The 9,403-nt window shown below is 31.9% G+C and overlaps 1 protein-coding gene across 4 annotated transcripts in view; it reads right to left on the bottom strand.

Annotated features, from left to right (window-relative positions):
• Positions 1 to 1,798: 1,798 nt before the first annotated feature.
• The window catches only part of LOC111036202, a 61,686-nt gene continuing 54,081 nt past the window's right edge, over positions 1,799 to 9,403 (bottom strand). For all 4 annotated transcript variants that reach the window (XM_022318142.1, XM_022318141.1, XM_022318143.1 and 1 more), the window contains 2 exons: positions 8,795 to 9,274; positions 1,799 to 2,278 (listed from right to left, as the gene is read on the bottom strand). In XM_022318142.1, the coding sequence (XP_022173834.1) occupies positions 1,994 to 2,278; positions 8,795 to 9,274 (765 nt within the window). In that variant the 3' untranslated portion in view covers positions 1,799 to 1,993. The remainder of the gene's footprint in view (positions 2,279 to 8,794; positions 9,275 to 9,403) is intronic.

Below are 9,403 nucleotides of genomic sequence, written 5' to 3'. Positions count from 1 at the left end.
GATATAAACGAAAATGGGTATAATATGCCTAGGTACCTAATAATATAAATAACAACAATTTCATTAAACGAGTGTCCTCGTTATTGTATGTACACCGTAGGTTTATTTAGTTTAATATAATTTAATGTAATTGTTTAACATGATTTAGTACTAACACTTGTTATTATAGGCATATTATATTAAACACAATGTACACATAAACAATTATTACACAAGGTATGGGTAAAAGTCGGCAGTTTTATTTATATAGTGAGATGTATAATGCGATATTCTAGCTGAATGTTATATTTACACCAAGCACTAGGTACCTATAGTAGTATAGTCTGTACCGTATATAATACACATATGGTGTATATATTACATATTATATGACATTCGTACATTGTAATATTGTAAATATTCACACCATATATGTATCTTCTATAAACTGGCATGAACCTATATGATATGAGTATAATAATATAATATGTTAATTTTTTCGTCACCAAAATGGCGGTTGTAAAGTACCACAGAATAGATTAAATATGGTAGTACCTACCTTCGTTTATTATACGATAATACTAATAGTATAGCTGTCTGCCTGTCTACATCTACATTATGCAAGTGACAAATGTATTGGTATACACCTAGATAATATATGTACACGGATTACGAGAATCGATTAAACTAAAATTTGTAAAATTGCTAACTTTTTCTAACACGTAGGTATATCATACACGCGTCGTCGAGTTTCTTATTATATATTTCATAATATAAAATAATATATCAAAATAAATATACGTGTCCTAGTTCACGGTACCCCTACCTACAGGTGGTACTTGGCAAACATACTGCAGGATGCAGAAATGAAATACTTTATAAATAGGAATGCAAATTGAAAAAACTGGAATCGATAAAACAAAATTGGACTATAGGTATTACCTACACTCATGAAGCATTAATTTCTCTTCTTCCATCTCACATTCTCACACCCTGTTTTCTGGCGTCGGGAATGTTCGCCCCTTCGAATAATACTATGAGGGTGTATCCCCGTTCCACCCATCACAATGCCGCCTATACGATTCTACTCTAATATACAGTAATCCCTCATCGTTATTCGCGGAGGTTAGGTTCCAGCAAAGTTGCGCGGATATCGAGACCGCGGATAACGAGACCATTAAGGCATAAAGCAATGTAAAACGGGAAGTTTGGTTTTATTTACATACAATTTTTAATTTTTATTATTTTGTACATATTTTGTATTTAATGGTACTAAATTAAATAGTAATACAACCGTACACGTGTCGCGCACTAATATCAACCGACAATTGAACAATTTTAAGATATGACAAATTAACCGTACATATTATTAAGGTATGTACTTTATGAGCTTATCTTGTTTTTTTTTTTTTATTGCACTTACGCCCAGCGACTAAGGCAGTAAGGCCATTACTCATTAGCTGTGGTAGGGGTTAGGTTATGAACTGTGGTAGTGGTAAGGTTGGTACTGTAGGTTGTTTTTACGATTGTTAGGGTTGTTACGGTAAGTAGCAAACACGTGTATGTGTGGCAAGGTTTTTAACTACTATGAACCCGGGTGGTCAGTGGTCACCCATCCGGGAGCTAGTAGCTGTGGCCGTTACTTACTCCCAGTCGCATTCCGCGACTGGTAGCAGCCATGTAGCTTATCTGTTATAAGTATATGGGTATAATAAAGATACAATTTCATCGTATGAATTAATAAAATGTTATCGCCGACCCAACCGCGGATAATCGAAATCGCGGATTAAAAATCCGCGGATTACGAGGGATTACTGTATATATGTATGTAGTTAATCGTTAATTTACACACATAATAATACATTGTATATACATATTATATAGGTACATGCATGGGGTTATTCGTCACAGCCAAATTCGTCTGAATATACAACAATAATTTATCATATTATTATGTACTACGGTATAATATCATGTAGTATGGGTATTATATTGTGCGGTCCGACTCGCTATTCTACTTTGTCAGGTTCACGGCGCTTAGCACAAGCTCCTGTCGGTGCTGGTCGGTGGAATCACCTCCGGGCATGGAAGACGTGTTGTTCAGTTCCTCGAAAGATTTGACCATCATTTTGGTAGCCACGTTCAACGAGTCCTCGAATGTCAACGTTGACTTGAGGTTGGAAAGATTTTTATTCGAGCTCACCTCGTCCTTCGTGTACAGATGGTCATCCTGTTCGATCAGATGTTCCATGCTGCTGTCCAGGCTGGCTTCTGGAGTGGCCTTGGGCATCCTTTTCGCCTGCAAAACAGTAAAGCGGAATCAATGTCTATGGATTCTGCAGTGGGCTACAGAGATATTTTGAAAATGATGGAATAATATTAAAACGCATTGTACAGGTATACTATAATCATTTACTTATTATTGAATAGCACAAGGTGGGTAAGTGGATACCGCTCTCCTGTTCAGTATGGGTATCGAGTCGGTCACTGTAATGGATATTATGTTAAATTTGGATTCAACGATATTATAATCAGCCAATATCAAGTATTCAAGTTAATATTTTCTTGTTCAGTTTTTTCATATTGCTATTAAAGTATTTACCTATAGCTACTATATAGGTATTACTTTAGATTGATTTTGCGAAGTATATTTTATGATATTATTGCTATTAAAGTAGTTTTATTTTACTATTAGACATTAGGAATACAGTAGGTTGAAATAGTATTTGCAAAAAAATTGAATATTGTGTGTATAAATTATAAAATAATATTGTCCTTTTAAAACTTTCACTACCACATTAAGTCTTAACTGAAAAAAGATGTTAGTAGTTCAAAGTTAAAAATGCAAACGAATAATTTTTTTAAATTACAACAAGAAGCTGAAATTGTTATTCTTAGAATAAATAACTAATTCATCTTTAATATTTTTATTTTGGTATTATAATTTATAACAATTGTTTAGAGGGACCTTGCAGTATTAAATGTTCTTACTTTTTGAACAAAAAATTAAAAAACTAATAGAAATCAAAAATTTCTCATGCTTATAAATAACTCAATAAGAGTTAAAATATTTTAAAATGTTATAATGCATAGAAAATTCTAATGTAGACATTCGAGAAACAAATCATGTGTCTACGGTTATTATTATTTTTAGTCAAACTAAAAAACACAATCGATTTTGTGAAAAATTGGTTTTGCGTAAAAAATCTCGTTTTTACTAAATTTTTTTGATTTTGTTTCCCCCGATGCTTTTAACTACTGCGAATTTTCAATTTTGACATTTTAAATGCATCAACTAGATTCACTTTTCCATCAAAAAAGTTACTGAAGTAGAAAATTGAAGCATTATTTCAATTACTTATCTTGTACACTGTACACGGACAAAACAAAAACATATTGTTGTAAAATCAATACATTCATCGCTCCGTGCAAAATCTAAGAAATACTCGTCTATTTCGAAGAAAAGGTAAAAATGTCTGTAAAAATTTAAAAGCATTGAAAGGGCTTAAATAAATTTTAAATAGTATATTCTGTAAAAAAATATTCTATTATAAGATATATTTGAAGAAATATCAAGCCTTTATAACAAAAACACCAAATCTATTTTGTTGAAAACTGTTGTTGCATAAACATTGTAAGTTAATTATAGGTTTTTTACTGTTTAGTTTGTTTTTCAGTTATATCAGTTCAGTAAGTTCAGTTATCAAAAAAATACTGGGTAAAATTTTTTTATTATTTATTACGTCCTCCAAGTACCTAATAGATTACATTTGTTACCAGAAGTCACTATTAAAATGTAATAACTAATGAAGCATTTTTTTGCTGCTCCAAAATCTCATTACAGACAAGCACATATAATCATTGGGATGGACATTTAAATATTGAATCTTGACAGGTCTTTTCAGTTACTAGAAAAAAATTTAAATTACAACTAAAGGTTATTATTTGCCGGTTCGTCAAAGTATTAAATAACAAATGTTTCTGCCATATCATCTGATAAAATCATCAAGTATAACAAAATTATAATAATCATAATAATATAAGTCTTATGCGTTCATTAAACTAAAGCGTAGTAACGTATAATATGTCTAACAAACGATTTTACATTTTTTACCATTCTAAAAAGTCGAACAAAACAATGTCTAAAAATTGTTTTACCTTAATTTTTATTTAGCAAGTATTTTCCAAATACTTATTTTGTATTTTAAATACATGAAGTGATGTTTTTAGTTTTTTACCCTGTCTATACCATCCGGCCTTTGTAGTCAAAATTTTAAACATACAATTAAATATTTATCAATTAAATACATATGTGATGTGTACCAATAATACAATATTAGAAAAAATGATCTTCCGATCGGTTCCCGAAGTAGCTCGCCCCATCTATTGGCGGGCGTCCTACGTCGTTATGTTCAGAACAAGCAACGCATCTGCTCTCACATGTGATGTTCACACAACATTGCGCTTTATATATACAGAATTGGGCACAAGACTCAATGTACTTGCTTCGGCAGTACATATACTAAAATTGGAACGATACAGAGAAGATTAGCATGGCCCCTGCGCAAGGATGACACGCAAAATCGTGAAGCGTTCCACATTTTTTATTTTTTTTGTCAGGCTGTTCTTTGAGTTCCAACAGCTTTAATTGATATATTCAAATTTGAAATTGTAGTACAATGTTATTAATATTAAAGCTGTTTGGTAATATTTTTAAAATTATTTACTGTCAGATATCTTATTACAACGGCAGCAGTTTATTCCGGCGGTATAATGGTATAATCGGGAAAAGTGGAAGACAGATAAATCACCTTATTCAATTTTTTAATATAGTTAAGGATTGAAAATTCATAAATAGAATATTGTCAACAAATAATCTTAACAATTATTGTGTACATTTTTTTTTATTAACATTTTATATTATTATTTTGACGAAATTATAGACATTTTAACGAAGAAAAACGATGTTAATATTATCTTTTCGCTGTAATTAAAAAACAATAAGTATTCGTCAGGATTCATATCATGGACCTATCTATACTGTTCAATGATAAGACGACTCAAAAGTTAATACATAATAGCAATAATATGATACAATAAAAATATACACTATTATAATAATTAAATATTAATTAGTATAATAAACGCAATCTTTTTGACAAAAATTAAATCAATCTGTCTTAATACTATAAGTAAAATAACTTACTTATTTTAATGGCGATACAAAAAAAACATATCATTCAAATACTTGATATAGGCTGACGAGTGACGACCATCCCTCAGAATCGTTTTTTGTTACAATGATATAAATCACTGGATTCAAATTTATACACTCAATAAAGCGAAGCTTTAACTGTAGGGCAGAGACATAATGATAATTTCACATTTTTAAATATATTAATTCAGTAAACCATATTTATTTCACAAAACGGTGGCCAAAGTAACAATGTGGTTAGTGAATAAAGGCTTACATAGGTTAGAGCTATATGAAAGTAACAATGATATTGCAGTTACTTTTTATAATTTATGTAGGTGTTGAATGTTGTTGACTAAATACGATTTAAATATAATATCACATACTATATCGTAAACATTTTTAATACAAAATCGTTTTTTATTTGCGATAAAACGCAAGCGTCGGCATAATATTGTTTGCGATGACAATCTATTAAGTATTAGTAATAAATAATATATATACATTATTAAGAGACAAAAGTAATATATACACATGTTATAGATTCACGTTTCAAAAACCAATATATATTTTAGTTTTAGTTCAAAACGCGTTACGGACGTTACGGTTGTATCAATGCATAGTCAATGGGACCGATAAGTAAAAATGTACAATTATTATTTTTAACATGAAATGCCAAATGTAGAAAAAATTTCAGTTGTTTGTACAAAACACCCATACGGGTTCCTCAACCCAGTACCCATATAGCACCTATATAGAGGAGACATTTTATACGATAATGGCAGAATAAGGCTTTTAACAAACCGTTATCTTTTTAGACATTAGACTGAAAATTTGTAACGACCTTGTTTGAATGTTTACGCGACCGGACATTTTATGGCCTGGGTATAACATTTATAAAATATTCTGTGTATATATAACAAGTAATAACTTATCTTTAATACACACTACACACCCAATCCTTTCCGCCACAATATTGTTAGTCTATAACTTATAAGACTATAGTTATAATAGGTGAAAGGTATGTAGACAAACAATGAATAAATATATTAGTACATTATGTGGCCAGTGTTCCAAATTAAAATTTATGTTGCAAGAGATTATGATTTATTTTTATTTATAGAATATAATGGGTAATCAAAATATCAAAAAATCATCGTTTTCTTCAGAACGAAGTATGAAGATTTATTCCGGAACAAGGGAGGATCCGGGTACAAAAACCGCACCCTGCGGCAGTTATATACTAGATAATATATCGTCAAAATTAAATATGAGCTTGTGAATATCTATACAATTTATATTAAGAAAATTAACCTTATTGCATTAAATTAAAATCGGTATAATTTGTGTAATTTATTTGACACGTGTAGATTTAGCACTATCTGCCCGATCACCTACATCTCACACACACATACTTTTAGACTTTGAAAGTCACGTCTTGAGTAAGACTTGGTTAATTTCTTTTAATACTTGAATATTAAAAATAATAATTCATGGTAATTATTAACAGTACTAAAGTTACTAAAAGTTTTAAAATATGATAAGGATATAACATAGTAGGGAAATCTTTGAAAGGGGATGAAAATAATTGTTTGCATATTTTTTGTGCCGTGTTACAAAAAGTCATTGAAGTTTTGTAAAAACTGCTACTGGGGCGAAAGCTTTAAACTTTTAACGTATTCATGGATGTTGTTAATTATAATATTACTAGAAACGTATAATACAAACAAGCTGTAGCATTTATAGATACCAAAATACTAAATAGATATATTAAAATGAAGTAATAATAGTATACTAAGTACTGTTGTGACACAATAGTACCTATCTATAATCCAACGAAAAACAACAGTTTCGGTATAATCCGTTTAATTATTACTATTATTATAGACCATAGGTGTATAATACTATAGGCTATAGGTACATAATTGATGATGTAACGTAAACTTGAATATTGTAGTAATAAATAATAATATTTTGGCCCAACTGAACAATTACAAAACGAAATACGTCGAATGAGTTGTTATGTTAAAATATATGTTTAGTACTTTATTAATCCACTCTTTGCTGGTTATAATAATATTCTTAGATTTACTAACGTTGATGAAAAAGTTGCAGTATAGGTACAACCGTAGCTATAATAACTATAATAATAATCGAATGTTCTGGTAGATGATGGTTAGAACTTCAAATCGTTGCGAGACTATTTTTTATAGTATATTTTATTGCACTTCTATAATTATGTATTTAAGACTTAATGTATTTCATTCATCTCTTACAGCATATATATTACGATAATTTGTTTAATATGTTTTACAACGCAAATGCTAATTTATTAAAGACAAACAGTATACACGCACATACAGTACTATAAGATCTGAAGGTCGAACAAAATTTAGTGTAACGAGTTTATTTTTTTTCGATTTCGTTCCGACCGGATGACCGGATATTTTTTTGTTTCGTTCACAGAATAATAATTGCACCAGATAGTGGGTGTTTTTTATACTTAAATATTTTCGTTTTAAATATTTTCCTAGTACCTGCCTATTATATTTTTATGTCAATGGGAGATCAGTTGTATTACGGTTTTCCCTGATCGAACAATACAAATAATAATGAACGTTTTTCTTTCGTACATGTTTAAAAATAGATGGATAAAAAAATCAGTGCCAATACTTTTCAAGTCTAATGTACACTTCCGTGCTAAGTAAATTTAATATTCACGTTTTATATTTGACGAAAGTCTAACACGGGCGTGGAAGTTTCAGTAAATTAGTTTTTGTGTGCTTCCTTCAATAAACGTATCGAAATAAATATAAATTTGAAAAGACACAATTTATACAGTATCCTTTTGAATGCTATAAGTATATACAGTGGTGACGTAGAGTAGAGAAACATTTTATTGTAGGGGGGATTTTTAAATTTGTTTAGAGATAATAATTCAGGGGTTTCCAAATTGCGGCCATCGAAAAAATTATCACTGGCCCCTCAAAGGAAGAACAAATGGAACAATCTAAAAATATGCGTAATATCCAAAACCATTATCGCGAGCACGTGTCAATACTCAATTATTACCTGTATCATTATTAATAACTAAGTATATTTAAGTATATTGTAAGAACTATTTTTATAATATTTAATTTTTTCAATTAAAAATGAGATGTGCTTATACATTTTTGGCCCACTAAGAACTTTTGATATTTCGTATGCCCCTGAAATAAAAATGTTTGGAGACCCCTCGCTTTTATAATAATGTAGGACTGGCATTTTAATGCATCCTTTATTTCGATGCTCGTTTTGTTATACAAATTCGTTCCACGGAGGTATACTATTGACCTTAATTTGAATTTCTTAACATTTCTTTAAGGATTTAAAATTTAAAACAGTATAATTTGATCAAAAATAATTTTTTCAGGGGGTTGTGGGGTTGAAATCAAAGTGGGAGGTATGCATCACATCCACGTATCCTCCTACAGTTCTACGATGGTCACTCCTATACGGCTATACACGTGCATCGTCTATATAATCCATATTAATTGATATACTAATTTATATACTGATATATACTTGACACGTATACCACATATATATTTAAAAAAAAAAAAAAAAAATTGGGGGACTCACTTGTTGGCAGACGGTTTGCGGTTGCTGGTCGGCTGCCATGGACACGCGTTTCAGCGCTGGTTTCAGGACCGCCATCGGTACGGTCTCGACGACGACTCCGGTGAGCGGTTCGGAAGCGGCCGCGTTGGCATTTATCGGATGGTTCCGGAACGGCATGTATTTGTAGAACTCGGCCATTTTGTCGGAAGCACCGCCACCCTTGTGCCGGCGACGCTTGAAGCAAAACGTCGGCGGACAGAAGCACAACATAATGCGGACGGCGCAACAGCACACCCCGATGGCGATCATGCCGGGCCCGATGAACCGGAGCTGGACGGTCTTGAAGCCCTTCTCACCGGTGCCCACGAACGCGATGATCAGGCCCAGGGCCACTGAGCACAGTCCCACGTACAGTAGCGTGTTGGCCGCCGCGCCCTGCTGCAGCTCGTACAGCCTCCGGTCGTCGCCATCACCACCGCCGAATGACAGGGCATCGTGGATCTGTTTGGGGGGTGAGTCGCAAAAGCATGGGTTATACATTATTGTTTAAATATTAATCGGCTTATTAACGCCTGGATTTCAATTAGAGATCGTCGATGATACACGATTGCGAACGGTTGTACGCTATGT

Source organism: Myzus persicae, unplaced genomic scaffold, assembly GCF_001856785.1.
Source record: "Myzus persicae strain clone G006 unplaced genomic scaffold, MPER_G0061.0, whole genome shotgun sequence".
Lineage (NCBI taxonomy): Eukaryota > Metazoa > Arthropoda > Insecta > Hemiptera > Aphididae > Myzus > Myzus persicae.
This window is presented reverse-complemented; position numbering and strand designations above follow the sequence as displayed.